Source organism: Drosophila montana, unplaced genomic scaffold (assembly GCF_035044405.1).
Source record: "Drosophila montana isolate Dmon_TW-CO22-7 unplaced genomic scaffold, ASM3504440v1 contig_3217_1, whole genome shotgun sequence".
Lineage (NCBI taxonomy): Eukaryota > Metazoa > Arthropoda > Insecta > Diptera > Drosophilidae > Drosophila > Drosophila montana.
The window spans coordinates 2,197,346-2,220,137 of NW_026998097.1; the positions used below are offsets into that span (position 1 = coordinate 2,197,346).

Consider the following 22,792-nt stretch of genomic DNA (forward strand, 5'->3'; position numbering starts at 1 on the left):
TAACATTGCCATAAGTTAACATTCTTGCGCTTACACTAGATGAAGAAGAAGAGTCGGAGTAACGCGCAGTGTGAAACGCGTTTAAAGGTGTTAAAACAACAAATAAATTATAAAAAAATTGTTTTGTGCACTGTTCTCAAGTGCAGCTTACGCAATATCCTAAAATGTAATGGTGAAACGTGTTAGTTATAGCTTAAAATGTAGTTTTTAAATTTATCTTATTAGCGTGTTGGTAAAAATGGAAAACACATAGGACGTGAAAGGTAAAATGCGTACGAAGCGTTAGTGTAAGCGAGATGCCATTAAAGTGTTGTAGCAGCGGTCTATATACATACATACATTGTATATTTTTAAGCGTGTGTTTGTGTGTGACTACGAAACGAGGTACAAAATGTAAAGAATTGTACAAATGTAGTTAATTTTTTTTTGTCATATTATAGTTGTACTTATTTTAACAATGTGATTAATTGTAGGGGCACCTACATATGGATAATTCTATGTACATATGTTGTCTGCTATAAAACAGTTACCTTATATGTACAAATTAAGTGCATTCGTTTGTTTTCCAGTTGGCGGGCATGTTTACCCTTTATAAGCGTGTAGTTTTTCAATATTAAAATATAACAAATTTTGTGTATATGAGCGGCAACATCCGCGTATAGATTTTTATATATGTACGTAGGTACATATTTCGGTGGCGCCGTGTGTGTACATGCATGCATATATGTATGTATAGACGAACAGACAGAAAGACAAAACGAATGTACGTACAGCACTATAAAGTACACTGCGGAATGGCAGGCGCAGTAGTAATAGGCTAAAGAAAGACAAGGTAGAAGAAGCAGCATCGCGAACAAAATAAAATAGCCGATAATAGGTAGGATTTGTGCTAGTTGGCATGCACGCTAAAACGGCCACACTATATGTTGCTTTCATAATACAAGTGCGCGCGCAGCATAGCACAGTATTGCCATCTCGCTCTGACACATGCTCAGTACGTGTTTTCGTGCGCATTTTCGTTGTTTCTTATGCCATACGTATTAATAATAAAATTGATTAATCAAAGTGGAAACGTTTATTTAAGCAGGCAGCAAACGTTAAAACAACGCCGCGTTTCACAACTACAAAACCTGCAAGCCAAATTACAGTGCGTTCGTTTCGAATTTCTGAAAATGTGAAAAACAGCAAACAAGCAAGTGCATGCAAAACGAAATTCAAGTGCCGAAAAAAGCAAATGCTACATATTAAACCGAAATCGGAGCATGCCATATAAATCTCGTGTTGTGTACAATTAAGTGATACAAAATAATCATACACGGTGAGTAAATTATACTGGTAAACAAAACAAAATTAACGCGCGCGCAAATCATGCAGTATTGGTAGTAATCTTATTTTAATAATTTCTTTGCCACTTGACATTGAAAGCAATCGCGTTGTCTTTGGGCTGCAAATAATGTGAACTGTTATAAGTATTCATATTGTCAAATTATATGTTTACAATAACTGATATTGCCATTTTCGAGCTTTTTTTTCGCACAGTGGGTCGCCATATTTAATTTCGTACTTTTCCCCCAAAGCAAGCATATACTGCTCTCGCTCCCACTTGCGTACTTGGCATATAGCTTGCGCGTTCATTTGTTTTGCTTGCGATTTTCTTTTGTGCAACGTGAAGTTAGTTGTGCATAATTGAGTTCCATAGAGTTGCCAGCTATGCAAAGTTTACATTTATAGAAACCGAATTATTGTTTTAGTTAATTTGTGCGTGAAATATATGAAATCAAGATCCCATATAATTGTTTGTAAAACGTCTACTTGGAATCTTTAATATGCTTATGAAGTGATGCACGTACTTATTATTCTGATTTACCACCACTTTATGTATGTTTCTTGCGCGCTGCATTGTTTTGACATGCGCAGCAATAGCGAAACAACGTTAAATTAATTGGCAACATTTTAAATACCAAATATTTGTTTTAAACATGCAGTTTTTACATTAAAATCATTTGCAATGTCTCCGCCATATTGAAATTGCGTTTCATTTAAATTTCATATGCTAGAACAGCACCGCCGTCGCTTTGATATTTTTTCTTTTCAATTTCCTTTGCTTTTCCATTTTTGCTGTACACTCCAAGCTTGTGTTATGTTTTCGTCAAATGATTTATTCCCAATTCTTGCGCTTACACGCTTGTACACCATTAAGTTGGCCGCTGTTGTACACTTTACTGGTATGTGTTTTATCTATTTGTCTCTGTCTTGCGCATGGTCCATTCTACTCGTCGCCACTGCTACTCTTTACGCATACGTGATTTTTGCCTCGCCTGCCCTGTACGATTTTTCGCTACTTTCTGTGGTATGGGCAAAAATGAAAGCAAAAGTTGATGGACAAGTTTTTAATATGTATATAATGCTTTGGCGCATACGAAACTTATATGTACACACTCCTCAACATGACCGATGCAAGCGAAAATCAGAAAAAATATTCAATAATTCAAGGGATGCCAGTATTTGCCGCGCATACACCCCCGCCAAAAATGTGCATGTGTATCCAAGTGTATGTACGTATTAATACACATGCAGTCACACACATGCATTGATTTGTGTATAGGTATAATGGGCGAAAGAGGATGTGCAAGAAGTTTTCTAAATATGTAACCTATTAGATTACATATGTATTAATATGTATATTATACATATTTTTTTTTATTAAAATTACTCAGTAATGCCATTGCTTTACACAGATGTGCAAATGTTAGTCTGTAAAAAGATTATCCAATAATACCCCATTAAAATTATTCAAGCAATTCCAATCGGCATACAAGCGTATTAAATACGCGCGAGAATAACAAAACTAAGACGCAATTAGTTGACACTAGCATCATGGTCTGGCATCATTAAAGCCCATGTGTTAAATACAAACAAATACGGATAGTGTGCAACACGCAAACTGCAGGTGTGTGGGTGTCTGCCCATGATATACATACATATGTATGTGTCTATATATAATTACCCACTGGCAATGCTGATATTAGCCGTATTGTTGTAATGTCATTGGCTACACAGGCCCAGAGTGATGCATCTACAACGAGTACGGGTAGTCGATAGACAGTCTCAGTGTTAGATATTGTTATCGATCGTTTGACTCGATTAGATTTTTTCCGTTTGGAAGCTTTGCTTTTGATCTGACGCCGTTTCTGGCAAATGCCCAACCGTCGCTTTTCAAACACAGTGAGTTTCTCCTTCTTTTTTCAACGCCAATAAAGCTTACGGAAAAGCACTGCGGTCATTCGCGGTAAACGTGTGTCAATCAGTTTCAATGTGCATTCAAACATGCTCTTTCGCATCTGAACGCCGCACACACATGAATGCAAATTGTTTATGGCGCGCATTTTAAAAGAAGGTTGGGGTAGGGTTAAAGCTTTTGCTAAAAGTTGTTTCTCGCATTAACACTTATAAAGTATTTTAACATATCTGCCTATTTATTTAGACATGTATGTGTGTTTGAATTAAATTTAGCTTGCAACTTAAAGATGCTTGTTTAGTTTTTAAATTGGGTCGTTTTATTTCACAACACAAGATTTTTATACACTCACACACACTAAATCAATCTGCGGCAACCCAGCCCGAGTGGAAAATACATATATTTGCTGCTCTTATCTTGGGGCTAGACGAACTATGCTTATGTTCGTCGCTGTTATTGGGAAATACAACATGAAACGGAAAGAATACATGTGCTCACAGTTACATATGTACATTATTATGTACATAGAGGAATTACATCAAATGGAAAGGAAATAACTTTGAGCTAGAACTTTTGCATGTATTGCATATGTACATATTTAACAGTGAAATGCATACCGTTACATAACTGTCCAAATATAGCTGTTATACATTTATGTGTTATTCATTTGGCATTTACATACATGCATATTTATTACACCTATCATGGGGTTACATAAACACATTGACTGTGCAATTAGCATTTCGCAAGTCTATTTAATTGTGTACAGCTTATTCTCTTTTTATTTATTTTCCTCATTTCTATTCAAATTGATGACAAAGTAAAACAAAACAAACACATCAAATGCATTCAATTGAGCAGTTGATGTAAATGCGTTGCCCTCGCTTCCTCCGGCAGTCTTATTACAATTCGAAATTAAATTTCAATAGGCGCGCACTCAGAAACTACGAGAACCAAGTGCATGCCACGAGAGAAGACGACAACTACAACTGGCAATAGATACTTAAAAGAGCAGCAGCAGCTACAACAACAACAACGACAACGGTAACAACAGCAACAATGCAGCGGCGAGTAAGACGATGTCGTCGACTGCCGTGAATGCCGCGCCGGGTGCCAAGGCAAAATTAGTGCATTCACTTTTTGCTTTGGCTTTGGCAACGGCCAAAAGCAAAAGCAATTCGTACTTCGATGTACATTCATATATACTTATGTAAATTGTAAATGCGAATAGCTAGGTGGAGAGCAACTGTGAAAGAAATACTATAAAATTAGATAAACATGCACATAGCAGAAATGCCAAATAACAAATACTGTGCTTTGAGGCTGGGCTAATAGAACGGGAAGAAGAAGACACAATCGGAATAAGAGAATTTGTCCACGAAAGGAAGAAAATAAAATTCATCCTATTATTAACCATTTTGAAAATATATTAAAGTAACATAGATCAAAATTGTCTACATGAATAAACAATGGTCAAAATATATGTATATAATACAAAAACCCTACAGAATGTATTAGATGGAATCGCGATTTTGACTTGCGTTGATTTAGCGTTGTCCATAAAAATGATGGCTGACTAAGAGTCAAAAGAACAGGTTTTTTTCTTTAAGTTAAATGCACTCGAAATATGGGGTGGCGGGGGAGGGGGGAGGGGGCATTGGTTTAGATGGCAAAAGGCCCCCGCCCCACGGTGCTTGCGCACGCATACAAGTGTAAACAATGCAGGCTCATAACGTATCACTTTGGTCTGCTTTGGCAGCTTTGATGTGTGCGGCTTTTTTGTTGGCTCTCTATTAACGAGTTGACGAGTTGTTAGCTACTACTCGCTTTAAGCTTACTCTCGCTGCAAATGCAGCCGCGAAGCACACGAAAAGTACATACCAAAAGTTTGTGACGCGCATGCGTTTGGTTTTTGTTGTTATTTGAATTACATAAGCCTTAAACTAGCACCTGGCAACGCTGTCCGATAGATTAGTAAAAGAAGCCACTTATTGATTACCGATTGTTGAAATTTGAACTAAGCTTATGTATTGAGCTGCAAGCAGCATAAATGATGTTAGGATTTATTAAATAAAAAATGTAACCTAGTTTAATCTGCATTTGTATTAAAATCGTTTTCTTTGTTATTTCTTTGCAGCAAATGGAACATACAACGAAAGATCGTTTGATGAGTTAAATTTTAAGCAGTTTCGTTGTGCTGGACAACAACAAGAACAACAAAAAGAAAACAAAACAAAACAAAACAAAACAACGACACGCCGAGAACAAGAACAACGAGTGTTAGAATTTAACTGCAATAGGAAAAGTAACAGTAGGCGCGCCAATAGGAAGCGTCGACTCAGTAGAGAAGAGAAGTAGAAGGAACAATACGCACCGTTATGTTTGTAATGGCTAACAATGTAATGTGGCACAGTGTTGGAAATCGTTTTTGCAATTTGAATGCGCGCCGCCTACAATTAGCAGCTGCCAGCAGCGGTCAGGCAAACGCCGCCGAAAAGAGCATTTCTGGTTATGCATTAGGCCCCCAAAGGTTTGGGGGCACCATCACCAATAGAAGCAGTAGCAACAGGGACAGCAGCGCAACGCGGCTAAAGTCACAAGATCAAGAACTACAACAAAAACAACAACAACAACAACAGCGGCGGCCGCAGAGGCAAAAGCTTCTAGTGAAAAAGATGTCTAGTGAAGTAGTGTTGTGAAATGCCAAAAGTTAAAAAGCATAAGCAGCAACATAAGAAGCAAAAGAGCAACAAAAACTTAGCACCAGTAAAAAGCATCCCCCGCCCCCGTCTAAAGCATAAAAATTTAGTTTTAAAACAATATACCGCATATATATATATAAAAATATACAAATATTATTTGGTGAGCAATAAAATTTGTAAAAATGCCCATGTCCACGCACGACACGGTCTTTGTGGAACCTGTCGTCAGCAGCGGCAGCAACAGCAACAGCAGCAGCAACAACAGCGTCAGCAGCAGAATTGGCATCAGCGGGCCACAGCAGCAGCAGCATCCACCGCATATTGTCATCGATGGGAGCAGCCTCTCAACGCAGGCGCAGCTGAAGCGCACCATGCAGCGGCGCATGTCCATTCAAGCGCAGCCCGCTCAAAAGTACGCGGTGCGTACGACAGCAACGCAACAGCAGCATATGCCACACCAGCAGCAGCAACATGAATTGCTTAATCCGCAAATCTACAAGATTGTTACTACCGATGGCAGTACTAGCAATGTCATCATCGATACCTCAGCCGCGGCGCCGCCACATAACTCCCAGCTTTTGCTTAGTAATCTCACGGTGCTGTCTAAGCAGGCGCCATCCATGTCCTCCCAGTCACAACATCAGCAGCAACAGCAGCAGCTTAGCTATGTCAACGCGAAGAATTTGCCCTATGTGACGGCCACGCCCGCAATTAAGCAGCAGCAGCAGCAACAACAGCAGAAGTTTGGCACTGTCAGCGCCTACAAAACCGTGGGTGCTGGCGCCAATACAAAACAATTGCAAGGCTACGCGCAGGCAACGCAGCAGGCAACAACAACGCCGCTAATGCATAAGGTGACGTTGGGCTCCCGTGTTGTAACGCGACTCCAATCGTATGTGCCTCCGCAGCAACAGCAGCAGCAGCAGCCGCCGCAGATAATTGTGCAGCCAGCAGCAGCAGCGGCACAGCAGAAATATGTAAATGCTGTGGCCAATCGGCCGGCGATAACGACAGCAGCTGGCGGCGCAGCTGCGGCTCTGCTCAAGAAGGCCAATCAAAAGATAACTGTTAAAAGTGTTGGCAATATGTTGCAGCAACATCACCCACAACAACAGCAGCAGCAGCAGCACCAGCAACAACAACAACAGCAGTTTAAAGCTTTTATCTCCTCACAGCAGGCAACACACAAAGCAGGAGTCAAAACCAAATTTGTCAAGCAATACAACAGCGTTGGCAGCGCAGCCACCGGGCTGTCCATTGCTGCCGTCCCTCAGCAGCAGCAGAATGTCTACGCCAAACAGCAGCAGCAGCAGCTGCAGCTGACGCCCAACAAGCTTGGCAAACTGACTGCAGGCAGCAACACAAAGTATGTCTTGCAACAGCAACCGCTTCAACAGTTGGCCGCCAATTTGCCGCAGGGCACGCAGCTGCAGCAGAAGACGACATCGGCCACGGGCGGCGGTGGCGGCTACATGCTGCAGCAGTCCACGCCGGGCGCCATTAAGTTTGTCAATTCGCACGGCACCGTCATACAGCAGCATCAGCCGCAGGGCCAGCCCAAGCGCATACACTACAACAGCAGCAGCAGCAGCAGTGACAGCAGCACCGATCATCAGCAGCAACAGCAGCAGCAGCAGCATCACCACCAATCGTCGCTGATCACCGATGATGTGATGATTGTGAATGGCACGCAGATGACAGACGAGTTGTCGGCACGCATTTTGCAGAGCATGGCCCAAAAGTCCTTCAGTCAGCAGCAGCAGCGCTATCAGCAGCAGACAACACCAACAGTTACAGCAGCAGCAGCAGCAGCGGGAGCAGCAACAAATACAAGCATGCCGCCGCCGCAGCCAACATCAGCACCTACGCAAATTATATACGGTGGCAACAGCAGTAACAACAACAACAACAGCAGCAGCAGCGTTAGCGGCAGTAGCAGCGCAGTGACAGCGTCGTCGGGTAATCTGCTGCTGACCCACTATCAGGCGGCGGCAGGCATGTCGCCCAGCTCGTCAGCAGCAACATTGACACCAGCTTCATCGCCATCGCCATCAGCATCATCCGCATCATATCTCACGGTAACCTCCTCCAGCACACCCTCGGTGAGCATCTCCTCGCATGGCTTTGCCAGCGGCAGTGCCGCAATGTCCTCGTACATGTCGGCAACGGCGGCGCGTCGCCAATCGGTCAGTGCGCCAAGTAGTCGAGCCACATCACTGGAGCGCAAACAACATCTGCAGCACGAGGCTCTCACAGCAGCAACCATCCGCAAGCCGCCACCCAATGTGGTCGAGTATTATAAGCACAGGTGAGTGATTAGCTTTGATATAGCAACTACTCTTTTATATAGTAATAGTTACTTTGCGATAAATTACGATATTTAAATTGTTCAGATAATGTCTCAATTTTCATTCTTATTTTAATCTGAGGAATATAGTTTATTTAGTTTACGAATAGTCGAAAAATCCATTCGGAATATTAAATGGTGATAGCAAGAGGAGATATTCAATAGAGATATCTACATACCAATTGTATTTTCTTCAGCTCTTGCAGTTTTTGACATCGACGCGTTCATAAGAATCGGAAAAAACTTATAGGTATTATATTCAAAGTCAGATTAGCAGTTCTTAAGAGTCGAAATTGTCAGCACATTTTCTGTCATATTGTAATAGAGTATTGCAAACGAGCTCTTGAATTTGAACTCTGTCAAGCATAAAATTGAAATATTTCCAATTCAAGTAATTAGTCAAGGTGCATTTATAATACAATTTTGATCTAGTTTGTTTGCCATTTGACAGTTGTTGAATATGAAAATAAAAATTGCCTCAAGTTTGCTAGACAAAAATTTATTGTTAGCGGAGAAAATTTCGATACGGAAAAGTTACCCTGATTTCTGAGCACCATGCAGCTGTGTTACCCCCACCTACTGTATACAGATTCATCTGTAGCTATCGATATCGAGCTCTGTTTACTTCTGTGCCGGCATCAGAACGGAAAGGTTTTTGTTAAAAGAGTCATCGAGTCTTTTAATATTGTCAACGCGCACAACTAACAAATATTTTAATTTATTTTCTTGCATCGCCTCTGCAGCCTGAGCCACAGCAGCAGCAGCATTAGCAATCTGACCGGTAATCTCCGCACCAATTCCAACACGAGTCTGCACACGGCGATAACGTTGGGTTCGCCAGCGGCGCCACATTTGCCACCAGTGCACGTGGAGGCAACAACGCTTATGTTGAAGACCCAGCAGCAACAACAGCAGCAGCAGCAGCCGCAGTTGAGCGCAAACGAGGAGGAGCTATACATTGAAGAGGTGCGACCAGTGCCTGTGCACACACAGGATTTGCGTTTGCAGCAACTGCATGCTATTATGCAGGATCATACGTACGCCTCCCAGCAGCAGCAGCAGCAACAGCAACAGCAGCAGCAGCAACAACAACAGCAGCAGGCAGCCACCGCTGGAAGCACATCCGCGCAGCAACAGCAGCCACAGCAATGGTCTCTTGGTGGCATTGGTGTAACGGTGGCAGGCGCCGCACCAGCTCCAGGCAGCTATAGCAGCTACTTTGGGCAGCAGAGTAAGTTATACTAAATGTGAATTCTGCTCTTTGCCAAGCGCAAAACTAAATTTAATGGTATTTTGTCTGCACAGTTGGACGGCATGTGCCTGATGATGATGCTCACTCGGCTATAAGCGGCAGCTCGCGTCTGGCCGGTGCCGACATCGATCCCGGCGAGGAGACGGAAACGGCGCCCGAAGCGGAAGCTGAGGATGATTCAGTCACGCGCTGCATATGTGAACTAACCCACGATGATGGCTATATGATATGTTGTGACAAGTGCTCGTGAGTATTCCAGAACCGCCCGTGCTCTGGCGCTAACTAATCCAAAACTATTTGCTTCAACAGAGCCTGGCAGCACGTGGACTGCATGGGTATTGACCGTCTCAACATACCCGAAGAGTATCAGTGCGAGCTGTGCCAGCCGCGACCCGTGGACAAGGCCAGAGCACGTGCGCTACAGCGTCAAAAGCGACGGGAGCATATGCTGCTGGTGGCCACACAGGCGGCAAGTGGTGCACCCACATCAGCAGTTGCCGCTGCGGCCGCCGCCGCCGCTTCAGCCGCGGCAGCAGCCAATTCACTGGGCGCCGGAGCAACAGCAGCGGCTGGACTACTGTACAACAGCCAAGAGCTGCAGCAACACCAGCAGCAGCAGCAGCAACAGCAGCAGCAGCAGCGGCTGGGAGCCGGACCAAATGGCGGATTTGGCACTGGCGCTGTCGGCCTTAACAAGAAATCGAAGAAAACCAAAGATGGCGCCGCCGTTACGCTCAAGAAGAGCAAGAAGAGCGGCGATAAACTGAATGCCAGTGGCGGCACGGCCGGCGGCACAGCCAGCACCAAGTCGGCAAAGAAGAGCAGCAAGCGCAAGAGCAAATCCAATGGCGATGGCAGCGGCGGCAGCAGTCCCGCCCTGACCGCCGCCGAGAAGCATGCGGCCAACTTGCGTCAATGGATCGAACACTATGAATACGCGGTCACAAATCATTATTCGCCGGAGCTGCGCGCCCGCCTGCACGCCATACAGAAGCAGCCCAGCCTGCTGCAGAGCATACAGAATACGGAGAATAAGGCATTGCGTCTGATTGCCGGCGGTTGTGCCAGTGAACTGGAGAAGCGCGCCCAACTGATACCCTATGCGGGTGCCAAGGTGTTGATCAGCAGCATTGATCTGGCGCCGCATGCGCCCATTCACGAGCTACGGGGTAAATACATGCTGACCACACAGTTTCGCACGCAGAATCCCACCGTGAACATGAATACGCCGCCGCCGAGTAACTATTTGAATAGCTTCAAAGTGCACAAGACGCCTGGACAGTTTGTGTTCTTCTATCAGCTGCCTGGCGTCGAGGCGCCCATGCAAACGCATCCCCAGATGGCACATCAGCATCCGCCACCACCGCTGCCCGCTTACCTCAAAGGACCCGAAGTCTGTGTCGATACGCGCACCTATGGCAACGATGCGCGCTTCGTGCGCCGCTCCTGCCGTCCCAACGCCGAACTGCAGCACTATTTCGAGAAAGGCACACTGCATCTGTATATTGTGGCGCTGACGCACATTCGGGCACAGACGGAGATAACTGTGCGGCATGAACCGCATGATTTGGCCGCCGTCGAACAGAAGAAATCTCATTCGGCGGTCATACAGCCGACGAGCACGCGCTGTGCCTGTGATCTGGGCAGCGATTGCCTTTTCGCCCTGCCGCTCGCTGTCCAACAGCAGCTGCAGGCGCCGCCCGCTCAGCCGCGCAGCAGTCATCGCAACAAGGCGGCCGCTGCTGCGGCGGCAGCGGCAACAGCTGCCAACAGCGCGGCAGCCATACAGCTCACCATGGGCCTGGGCAGCAGCACTGTGGCGGCTGCAGCAGCAGCAGCGGCAGCGGCGACAGCACGCAATCGTTCCACCTCCTCCAGCGGTGAGAGCAGCAGCCATATGGGCCTTAATAGTCCGCAGCTGAGCCAGTTGAACTTGGGCTTTAAGCCCAGTTCGGCGGCCCTGGTGACGGCAACAGTTGGCAGCGGTGCGACGGCGGCGGCGACGGCATCAGCGACAGCAGCTGCAACAGCTGCTGCTGCTGCAATGCTCTGCAGTAGCAATAGCAATGGCGGCAACAGCAACAATTCGTGCTCCGTTTCTATGTCCAGTGTGCTGCACGATTCTGGAATCTGTACCTCCTCCTCATCGCCATCTGTGTCCATTCCATCGCCCACACCGACTCAGTTGCAGTCGCCTACATTGCAGCTGCAGCAACAGCATCAGCAGCAGCATCAGCAGCAGCATCAGCATCAACAACAGCAGCAACAGACATCGCTGCTGCAGCGCAGTCCGACCCAGCAACAGCAGCAAATACTCGCAGCGCTACCGACGCCCATGTTGCTATCTCCACAACTGCTGCAGAAGCCGACACAGCAGCAACCTTCGCTGTTGCAGACACAACAGCAACAGGAGCCGCTGGCGGTAATTGCAGCAGCAGCTGCGGCACAGCAGCCGATGACCACGTACTATCTGCAGCCGCAGCAGCAGCAGCAGGTCAATGTGCATCAACAACAGCAGCAACAAGCGCAGCAACAGCAGCAGCAAAAGCAGCAGCAACAACAGCAGCAACAACAGCAGCAGCAGCAGCTGCAACATTACGCACAGCAGCAGCAACAGTTGGCTGATGAGGCACGCATGGCGGTTAGTGCGCTGCAAACCTTGCATGCTACGCCCACAGCACACATTGTAACCCCTATCAAGGTAGCAGCAGCAACACAGTCGTTGAATCAACCACAGCAACAGCCCCAGCAGCAACAGTTGTCGCCACAGCAGCAACCGTCACAAGCACAGGTATATCAGCCACCAGTATCGCCCACGAAAACGCCTACGAAAGCGTCTTTACAGCCTAACAATAACAACAACAACAACAACAACTGCAGCAGCAATAACAACAATGTTAATGCAACGCCAGCCGCACGAAAAACGCCCGCGAAAGCGACAACACCAACAACAATCAGCAGCCCCTTACAAGACGCCAAGGAGGAGGAGACGACGTCCGCATCAACAGCTAGCACACCGGCAACATCAACTCCCGCCGCTAAAAAGGACAAACCAAAATCTCGCGAGGAACGCAAGCTAGAGGCCATATTGCGTGCCATTGATAAAATGGAGAAGCAGGAGGCGCGCGGCAAAAAAGCAGGCGGAGCAGCTGCTGGCGCGGACAGTCGCCAGTCGGGCGGCAAGCAGCGTGCCAGCAATTCGCCAGCATCGCCCCGCAAACGCAATGCGAGCAGCAATTCCATTAGCGAGTCGGCCGATTCCAGTGCAGTGGGCATAGGCACGCCCACCACCAGCAACAACAACAGCAAGGCAAAGCGCAACAAAAAGAAGCGCAAAGTAAGTCGCAGCTACAACAACAACAACAACAATAACAACAGCAAGCGCAGGAAAAGTCTGAGCGAATCGGATGCTGAATCGCATACCGAATCGGAGCTAGCCTCCCCAGCCTTACAGCTTCCCAACAACAGCAGCAACATCCTCCAGCAGCAGCAGCAGCAACATCAGCAATCGGCGGATCAAGATGCCGACTTGCTGCTGGCGCTGGCGCACAATAACTGCGAGCCCTTCAAGCCGCCGGCAGCAACATCTGCGGTAAGCAGTGCCTGTTTGCTAATTGAGGCTGCGATGGGTCCACTGGAGCAACAGCCGCCGCCGCAGCAGCAGATGCAGTCGATAGTGAATCCGTTGCAGTCACCTTCAGTTGGCGAGTTCAAATATCCGCCCAGTGGGGCCAAGACCAAGAAAACGCTCATGTCGAGCTGGTTCCAATCGGAGCAATGCGAGCACCAGCAACAATCCGGTCTGGACAGCCTGGTGCAGGCGGCCATGAGCGAAATAAATGGCTCCAGGGAGCAACTGCAACAGCAACAGCAGGTGCAGCAAATCCCCCAACAGCAAATGCAATTGGATGCGCCAGCTCCGGCTCTGCTCAAGGTGGAACAGTTTATACATCAAGTGGAGGCCACAGAGCGCTCACAGATGACTTCAGTGCAGAACAATTCGTCGGTTAAGAAGCGCTGGCTGCGACAGGCCATTAGCGAGGAGACCACCGATGACAATCAGCCGCAGGCACCGGTTACGCCCACGCCCAGCATATCGCCGCAACAGCAGCAGACTTCGCCGCTGCTGTCCAATGGTTTTAGCACGCCGCTTAAGAAGCGACGTCTGGTGGTCATCAGCAACGGTGGCCTCGAGGCGACGGCAGCCGAGGAGCCGCATATTGATGTCATTGGCAGCGCCGGCGAGGAGGAGCATAAGTTGGAGGAATTGGTACCGAAAACGGAGCACTTGAAAGTCGAGACACATCAGCACTTTGAGCAGGATGACGATGTGGACATCTTGCGCTCGCCCAGTCCAGGCGCACAGCAAATTGTGGCCGAGGACAATCTGGTCAAGATCGAACCAGAGGACACGAGTGCCGCAGCGGAGGATGTCAAGATTGATGTGGAGCGTGAGGAGAGTCAGGCGTGTGATAAGTTCGAGGAACTGCTTAAGGTCAAGCGCGAGCAGGAGGAACAACAACAACAGCAGCAGGAGCATCAGCAGCAGCAACAACAACAGCAACAGGAGCAACCGAAGCCAGAGACTTTAACAGAGGAGAAACAACGGGTGGCCAAAATGGAACCTAAGATAGAGATTAAACCAGAGCTAGCAATTAAACCGGTTGCCAGCAAAGTCGCTCCAATCCCGGAGCCCAAACCGGGTGAGTCGCTGTTGCGCACAGCAGCAGCAACAGCAATGCCAGAAGCAACAGCAACAACAACAATAATAACTACAGCGCTTGTGGATTCGGTAAAGCCTGCTATCAAGGCGCGCGTAGCACCTGTGAAAGAAGAAGAGGAGCCGCTCAAAAAGAAGCCCAAACTGGAAGTGAACTCAACACCAGCAGCCGCAGCAGCAACAGCAGCAGCAGCAGCTGCTGCTGCTACTAAAGCATTAGCAACACCCACGTCAGCAACACCAACGCTAGCAATAGAAACGCCTGCAGCAAGCAGCAAAAATCTGACCGAACTGGATATACAAGAGCGCTTGTTATCCTTCCATGCGGAAAATATATCCTACTTGCAATCGCGCAACAAGAAGGCAACCAGCAGCAGCAGCAGCTCCAGCAAGGGCAACAGCAGCAACACTGCTGGCGTAGATCTGCCCGCCAAGAAATCCGGCAAGGAGAAAGATGAGAAGCGGGAGCGCGACAAGCAGCTGAAGAAGTCGAAAAAGGATAAAAAGAAGTCTAAGGAGAAGGACAAGCTGAAGGCAGCTGCCATAGCCGCTTTGGTGGCGGCGGCGCCGCCGCCTGAGCCCAAAAAGAAGCAGCCCAAAGAAAGCAAACAGCAGCAGCAATTGTCAGCAATAGTTGCAGCTGCAACATCTGCAGCAGTAGCAGCGGCGACGACAATTACAGCAACAGCAGCAACAACAACAACAGCAACAGCCAATGGCAAGACGAAGCACAACAGCAACACGCTCGAGCAACAGCAGCAACAATCGGCGCTGCGTCGTCGCACCATGTCGATGTGCATAACACCTGCCACGCCCTGCCCAACAACTATAGTGCCCACATCTGCAATACTTGCCACAACGAAGAAGCGTCAAACCAACTTTGAGCAGGAGCTGACCAAACCCAACAGCCAAATACTCAGCAGCAGCTTATTGCTCAACAGCAGCAAAGCACCGCAGCAACATCAACAAGCGACAGCAACAGCAGCAGTAACAGCTGCAGTTGCCACGACCCCAACAGCACAGCAGCAGCATCGCAAGGAAAACAACCACCATCATCACCATCATCATCAGCAGCAGCAGCAGGAGGCAGTAGGTTCGATGAGCCTGGCGGCTGCCATAGCCAGCGGCAAGTTGACGCCCATCAGTCGGCGGCGGGAGTCTATGTGCGGCAGTCGCCAGCAGGCAGCGCTCATAGCGGCAGCGATCAAAAAGGAGAAGAAGGAAAAGAAAAAGAGCAAGAAAAAGGACCGTGAAAAGAAGCAAAAGGATAAAGACAAGGTGTCGACCAAGACCAAGGGCAACAATAAACAGAAGGTGCAACAGCAACAGCCACCAACTGCAATAAATGCAACGATGCCCAAGCCGGCACTAGTTAAGGCAGCTCTAACTAAGCCAAACACACTTACTGTACAACCCGTACCCATATCAGCAGCCCCAATACCCGTGCTGATAACACAACCAACACTCGCAACACCAGCCGCCATGTCCATGCCCATGCCCATGTCCATGTCGGTGCCCCTTGTCGTTGCCGGCAGCGCCTGCTCGGCGGCTAAGCAATTGCCGTTTTATAATACGATTTATGGCAAACTGCAGGAGCCACCCGCGTTGCCAGCGAGCGCAGCATTGGTGTCCTCGCCGATGGCCAAAATCAACAGCAGCAGCAGCATGCCCAGTTTGGCCGAGTATTTGGAGGCCACCAAAACAAAAGCGGCGACGGCGGCGGCGGTGGCAGTACCAGCTGTTGCTGTTGCATCACCATCAACAGCTGCAGCAATTGTCACGCCAGCAGTAGCCGCCAACAGTAAAGCTATTTCGGCGCTGGAGAGCATGCCGCCACCGGCAACAACGCCGCTTAAGCTGTACACACGAACTGCCAGCCATGATCCACGCCTGAATCCCATGCTGACAGTGCCGGAGCCGGCGCCAATGCCCAAGCGCAAGCTCTCCATTAGTGAGTATCGCATGCGGCATCGGCCCTCTGTGGATGCGGCGCCGACAACGCCCACGACGCCTACAACTCCAACGGAGCGCTGCTTTGCCAAGCCGCAGACCATCAACAAATGTTCGCTTCAGTCACCGGAGCGCTTTCAGGCGATGCGTGAGCGTCGCAATTCCATAAGCGTTCACCAAAACCAGAAAAACAACAGCAACAATCACCACTACCAGCAGCAGCAGCAGCAGCAGTTGCCACAGCAGCAGCAGCAGCAGCAATCTTCGGCGGTCAAGAGCAACACAAAGAACTCTGTGGTGAACTCAGCGGCAGCCACGCTGAGCACGGTCAACAGCATCCTGAGCACCGCCCACAAGTTGCACATGTTCGACGACAAGCCCAAGGGTAAGCTCATAAATCCAAAGTAAAAATCCATGGCGCTTATCCATTGTACGCTTTTCTTTCGCAGGTGGCCACTTTAATGCGGCGCCCACGTTGCTGGAGCAGCAGCAGGAGAAGATGAGCGAACGCTCACGTTGCCTGCAGCGCACCATTTCCTGTGATTCGCGCGTCATCGAGCGCCTGGGCGCCAGCACAACAGCTGCCGGTAGCATAGTGGATAAGGCAGCTGCAGCGGCCACCAGGCGAGATGGTGCCTAGGCGCAAGGCCGTAGGCTGAGCAGATAATGGGTAGGTAGAGATGCGATATCCATGAGCAATGCATTGAATGAACATCGTGAAACATAAAATGCAATTGAAATTGAAAATACAAAGATGCAACTATTTTTATAAGAAAGTTATAACAAATAACTGCCCATGGTCACATGGAGTATAAAAATAGCGCATAATCCCTATTCATATTTATAATAATGACAAAAATCTTTCTTACACAGCAATCTCCAATTGATGGAATTAAAACCAGGATAAACCAAAAATGTAGCCCAGTTAAATACAATCCAAATCTGTATTGCTAACAACCAATTGCTGGCGTATCCACAGGATGATCTATATATATATATGCTAAACGCGCTTTCCTTATTTATACAAATGTACAGAAAATCCCGGAAGAAACGCAACGGCAGTCACAAATATTAAATCCTTATTATTTTTGTTGTAAACGCTATAACTCGCTATAATTAATACTACTTGAATACATATATCTCTATATGTTTATATGTAATAGACAGCAGCAATGTAATTTTCAAGAAAAAAAAAAAAACAAAAAACGAAAAATAAGAAATACCTTCTGCTAAACTAACTAGTAGTTAAAGTCGTCGCGTTTTTTTTTTCTTTTCGTAACAGTCGAGCAACTTATGTAATTCTACTCCATAAATATATCTTTATATAGTAGTATAAATACGATATATATATATAATCGCTATAAACGTATAAAATGCTTAGTAATACAGGAGAAACAAACTAATTGAAAGAAAAAATGTAAGCAACTTGTTAGTTAACATTAAATTTCCTTTTGTTTTAAACTAATTTAAATGCATATATGTATTAATATACAAATTATATTTTACTATTATACATTTTTAGTTGCGTAGAGTTTCAAGAATTTTTACTTTTATTTATACTAATTGAAATATGCAAAAGAAAATACGAGTACACAATATATAATTATTGATTTTTTTTTACTATTCATTAACCTATAATAGTTGTAAAGTTGATAAGAGAAGAAAAAAATATGAACTACCACATCTGATTAAAACGGAAATTGATAACAACATAACCAGGCTTAAAACGCAAGCAATACTATAAACCAAAATAAATGGAACTAAACTGTAAATAAATAAATTTTGCAAACACGTAAGAGCGAATCGCATATTGTTAAATATTTGTACATAAAATTCACAAAAAATAACTTGTTTAATTGTTAGTTTTAACCAAAAAAAAAAAAAACCACAAAAAAAAAGAGAACGAAAAAGAAAAGAAAAAAAAACAAACGCTACTTTAGTTTGTAAGCTAAACATTGAAAAAAGAGTACAAAACGCGAGTTAATTGAACGTAATTAAACTTAAGCATATGCCTAAAAACAACAACAACAACAAATTTAAAATTTAAACAATGTATATAACAGGCTCTAAACTAGGCCGTCGCGTAATTAGCTTGTAAGAATCCCTTTCCACTCCCAGCACAGATATTTCATTTATATTTCATTCAAATCTTCAGAATCCCTTAAAACAAAATATACTTTCTTATTTATGGATTGATTTATTTTTTCTCGTTTCTAAAAACAATTTACTCAAGGTTGTCTCCGAGAAATACCAGAAAAATAGGAAAGTCACCTAACCCTGTGAATATGTCTAACTAATTTAATATTTAAGAATTACAACTCCAAAACAATTAAAGAGATCCGCTCCTTTTTTAATACTTACAAATTGAAAACAAATTTTTAATTTTTGTATATAACAACTTTTACATTTAACATTTAAGCAGTTGAAATCTTTTGGATTCGCAGAATTTTTTTATAATATTTAATTTAGCGTTACAATTATTTCCAAATTCAAAAGTTTGTGCTGCTTAAGATGGTTTCAAATTGGCTCTTCTAAAATGAAAGTTTCATATTTTATTGGCGTCGCTTAGTTAAATTAATTTTGAATGTTAATTAGGATGGTCTGAAAATATTTGATATTTTCTCTACTTTTTGGGACTACTTCAAGAATATAAATATTGCCTAAACCCTATCTATGAAAGAACTTCCATCATAAATTTCGCTTCAACTTTTCTTCTCTATACAACTTTTCAAAAAAAAAAAAATTAATTTTCTTGAAGTATAGCCAGAACATTTTCTTTTTACTTCTTCAAAGTACTTTTGCTGATTTCTTAAAATATATATTTTATAAACTTTCTGTGAAAAATTCATTTAAAAAATATTGAGTTTTAGATTGGAAGCCATCTTAAAAAACATGATTTTTTAAAAGAATTCTAATATATTTAAATGCTATAGAAGGTAGAAGGATAACTATATTATATTTACTTTTGTTGTTTTTTCTATGGGTTATTCTTTATGTACATATTAAACAAACACAAGAACGATTTTTGTAAGGAGAAAGTGTAAAATACAAAATGCTAACTTAAGAAAACGATTTTATATTAAAAAAATATATTGTTAATTTATTTAAGATCTGTATAATACTAAACTACATTTAGATACAATATATATTTAAAAAAATTTCGTAAAGAAAATGGAGAAAAGCAAAAGAAAATTAGTTTTACAGAATTACACAAGAAATTACGTATAAATTATTTGATGGAAAATCAATGTAATCATTTTTACTGTAATTTAAGTATTTTGCATAACTTTTAAGTGCGAATTTGAATAATAAGAGTAGAGTTTTTAGCCTTAACATTTGGTTTAACTGATGTACATTAAATATGTTAATTATTTACTAAAAACAAAAAACACGCAGAACACACGCGAATGTTAGCATAACACTTCCGTCTGTAAAATACATTAAAAAATTGGATTCGTAAGATTCTTTACCAATAAACAGAAAATCGAAAAACACAAATAAAACGAAAATAAAATTATAGAACTATGGTGTTTTTATTTTTGCATATGTGGAGTTGTATTTGTGAAGTAAAGAGGACGTAATAGTTCCTTTATTTTTTTATATTGCAAACCATTGATAAACATTTTGTCATTGTGACAACCGCAGTTTATATATTTTTCCTTTGTCTTGAATTTAACGTTAATTGATTCGTATCAAGTTTTCAAATTGCTAGAGAACATGCCATATAACATGTAAACATATAATACGCCATACTTATTGTACTTGGCCAATCTCATATTTCTGTAAGGCAAATAGCTGTTGCAGGCGGGACGTAATATTAGCCCATTGTGTATAATTACCAGATAATGTTCAGTACCAGATCAAAGTGCGGCGCACGGCTGGTCATTGTCATCTAAACTTATCGCTGCAGAGTAGTTGGAGTCAGAGAGAAAGCCAGAAAGACATAGATATAGCTGTGGCATCGTAGAAGGCATATTATATTTAGAACTATATATATATAGCGATAAGAAGCATCAGACTTGGATTACAAAAGAGTATTGACATATTGTTTATTGCATTTTCGTTTTAAAGCCCTTGGGGGCGTGACAGAATAAAAAGTACAAAATGAAATAGTTTAATATAACTCAGGCTTTACATTTCCACATAGGTGGGCATGGTCATAACGCCGCAGTTGTTTTTGCGCGCAGACATCAAAATATAACCATCGTTGCCCCAGTAAGTGGACCAGGAGTTCTTCACCAGCCAGTAATCCTCGCCACTGAGGGTGCCGTAGCCAACGGCCAGCACTGCATGATCGAGACCATCGACATCGTTCTTGCACTCGGGCTCATAGTAGACACCATGCGAGTAGAAGCTAAAGGTCTTGGGCGAGGCATCAATGGCTACCGAAAGCGGGCCGTGCTTGAGTAGGGCCAACTTGAAGGCGTTTGGATCATTAGAGGTGACATTGACAAAGCCCTTGATGGGTGCGACGAGCGTAACATTGCTAATGTGGCAGTAACCATCCTGACCCAAGTAGGGACCATACTCCTCCTCTGTTGGTACGCCGCCAACTTGCATTATCCATTGATATACGCGGAAGTCCTCACCACCATCGCAGCCATTGTTGCCATAGCCCCAGGAGCAATCGATCAACGCCTGCTGCGAGAGACGCACCAAATTGCCACCGTTCTTAAGGAAATAAGCGCCCTCCAAATGGCCAATGGTGCCAAAGGACCAGCACGAGCCACAAACCGATTGATCTAGGAGCAGAAGATTATTGGTATTGAAATAAGGGTTGTTGGAAGTGGACTCCACCCACCTTTGACGGGGCTGACAGCTCCAAGCATATGCCAATCATATTGGGAGGGTATTTCATCCTTGTGCTTGTTCACATCATAGGGGAAAGGCTTGCCAGTGTTGTAACCGCCGGAAGACTTGTAACCACGTCGCGCTTTCAGCTCCTCCTCAGTCTTGTCGGCCAAATGATTGACAGCCAGTTTGTAGGTTAGTTTGGCGCGATTCTTGGAGTGGATATAACGTAAGTTCTGGCGGAAAATGTTCTTGCGATGCTCGTGCTCCTTCTCGTTGCGATAGTCTACGCCATGCTTGCGCTTAAAATGGTGGAATGCCTTGTCCACATGCTCATCGCTGCCGGAGATAAACTCTTGCATGGGATTAAAGGTGGCGAAATGGCCGGTGCCTGGGCCTGGGAAGCCAGTGCACGTGAGGCTCTCATCGATCTCAAACACTTCATTGGGTATGTCATCATGCTCGTAACTATCGTAATCCAGATAATAATGATCATAATGGGAGCCAAGCAGCGTATTGTATCCGTGCATCTCGTAGCGCACCGGAATCGGCATCAGACTAGACGGATAATGCGGTGACTTCTTGTACCGCACCCACAGCGTATACACGTTCTTCTTCTGCCCAATAGTCTGCTCCAAGCGGAACTTGTCGCACGTAAAACCCAAGAATGTTTCGGTGCCAACCAGAGTAAAGGGTTTCGCATCGGGCAAAATGCTTTGGATTTCCACAGCCTGTTCGGCGGTACCGTTCACTTGCAGGCAGCTCAGCTTATTGAGCTCCTCCCGTGTCGAGACGGGCGCCAGTTTTAGAGCTGTACCATATTGGCCCTCGCCGGCAAGCTGATATGTCTTGACCATGCCCCCGTAATAATCAATGCGGGAGCGTTTCGTGTTCTTGTCATACCAGGCGTAAAAGGGCTCCGCTATCTCTGCATAGGGTATATAAAGAGTGCCCTTCACTATGTAATTGGCATCCCAACGAGGCGGATTTTTTCCATGAGCTGGAAAAGCAAACGGCACTTTAGCAAACTATAGCGGTTACCGGCAGCCATTTCAGTACATACACATGTACATACTGAGCTCACGCCACGCTTTCAATAAACACAAACACGCACACACATACATGCATATATGGTATATAAAAGCTGAACACATACCAAGAGAAAAAGCCGCTTAGACAATCTCACACACACTTTGTACATAAATTTTAATTATTGCATTCATTTCATATTACTCACCTGCCAGTGCTAAGCAAGCCAGCAGCGCTAAGTTTAACCACAATCGCATTTTAAATCTATTTTCTATACCTCTGTTTACTATTGCACTTGCACTCTGCTTAAAAACAAATGCGTTCACATTGAAAGTATGGAACCTATTGAACTGCTGCTATGGCGCATCAAACGACGAAAGCTACCATGAGCAGAGAGAGACGGATTGCGCTGTTAAATATAACAGCTGTTAAGCGGTATGCTGATCATAATAACATATCTGCTAATAGAGTGCATGACTAGAATTAGTAATCAACACAGCGTGCGAGCGAGACAGCCCATTTAGTAAAAGATAACCGCTGTTAAAGTTAAACTTGATCAGAGTAACAGAGCTGCTAAAACAGTGTGTGACCAGCATGTGCAAATTAATAAAACTCTTGATCTGTTAAAAATGGCGCGTGATTCAAAAATGTAAGAACATTTGAAATTAATGTAAATTGCGCGCCTAGACAACAGCTGTTAGATGCTGTTTTTGTTATGTTACCCTCAGTTTTCTAGGCGCACTCTCAATGCTGGCTTTTTTGG

The 22,792-nt window shown here is 44.8% G+C and overlaps 2 protein-coding genes across 4 annotated transcripts; one reads left to right on the top strand and one right to left on the bottom strand.

Moving 5' to 3' along the window:
- Positions 1-34: 34 nt before the first annotated feature.
- upSET lies at positions 35-19,597 on the top strand. Of its 3 annotated transcripts, none has more exons than XM_064689129.1 (8): positions 35-166; positions 1,088-1,318; positions 5,376-8,248; positions 9,031-9,518; positions 9,593-9,785; positions 9,849-16,594; positions 16,659-16,879; positions 17,083-19,597. In XM_064689129.1, exons 3-7 carry the CDS (start codon positions 6,123-6,125, stop codon positions 16,847-16,849), a joined length of 9,744 nt encoding a protein of 3,247 aa, XP_064545199.1. In that variant the 5' UTR covers positions 35-166; positions 1,088-1,318; positions 5,376-6,122; the 3' UTR covers positions 16,850-16,879; positions 17,083-19,597. The 3 variants fall into 3 exon arrangements, with proteins under 3 accessions (XP_064545199.1, XP_064545198.1, XP_064545197.1); XM_064689128.1 differs by having other exon boundaries at positions 54-263; positions 1,067-1,318; XM_064689127.1 differs by having other exon boundaries at positions 54-263.
- Positions 19,598-20,233: 636 nt separating this feature from the next.
- 26-29-p (C1 family peptidase 26-29-p) lies at positions 20,234-22,396 on the bottom strand. Its single transcript, XM_064689167.1, has 3 exons — positions 22,238-22,396; positions 21,011-22,000; positions 20,234-20,951 (listed from the first exon to the last, which is right to left on the bottom strand). Exons 1-3 carry the CDS (start codon positions 22,284-22,286, stop codon positions 20,341-20,343), a joined length of 1,650 nt encoding a protein of 549 aa, XP_064545237.1. The 5' UTR covers positions 22,287-22,396; the 3' UTR covers positions 20,234-20,340.
- Positions 22,397-22,792: the final 396 nt, after the last annotated feature.

Bases quoted from the DNA above. Each gene is read 5' to 3' on its own strand.
- upSET (XM_064689129.1), top strand. From the start codon at position 6,123: ATGCCCATGTCCACGCACGACACGGTCTTTGTGGAACCTGTCGTCAGC. The intron at 9,786-9,848 runs GTGAGTATTCCA...TTGCTTCAACAG, and splicing joins ATATGTTGTGACAAGTGCTC to AGCCTGGCAGCACGTGGACT. The intron at 16,595-16,658 runs GTAAGCTCATAA...TTTCTTTCGCAG, and splicing joins GTTCGACGACAAGCCCAAGG to GTGGCCACTTTAATGCGGCG.
- 26-29-p (XM_064689167.1), bottom strand. From the start codon at position 22,286: ATGCGATTGTGGTTAAACTTAGCGCTGCTGGCTTGCTTAGCACTGGCA. The intron at 22,001-22,237 runs GTGAGTAATATG...TTGCTTTTCCAG, and splicing joins GGCTTGCTTAGCACTGGCAG to CTCATGGAAAAAATCCGCCT. The intron at 20,952-21,010 runs GTGGGTGGAGTC...TTCTGCTCCTAG, and splicing joins AGCTGTCAGCCCCGTCAAAG to ATCAATCGGTTTGTGGCTCG.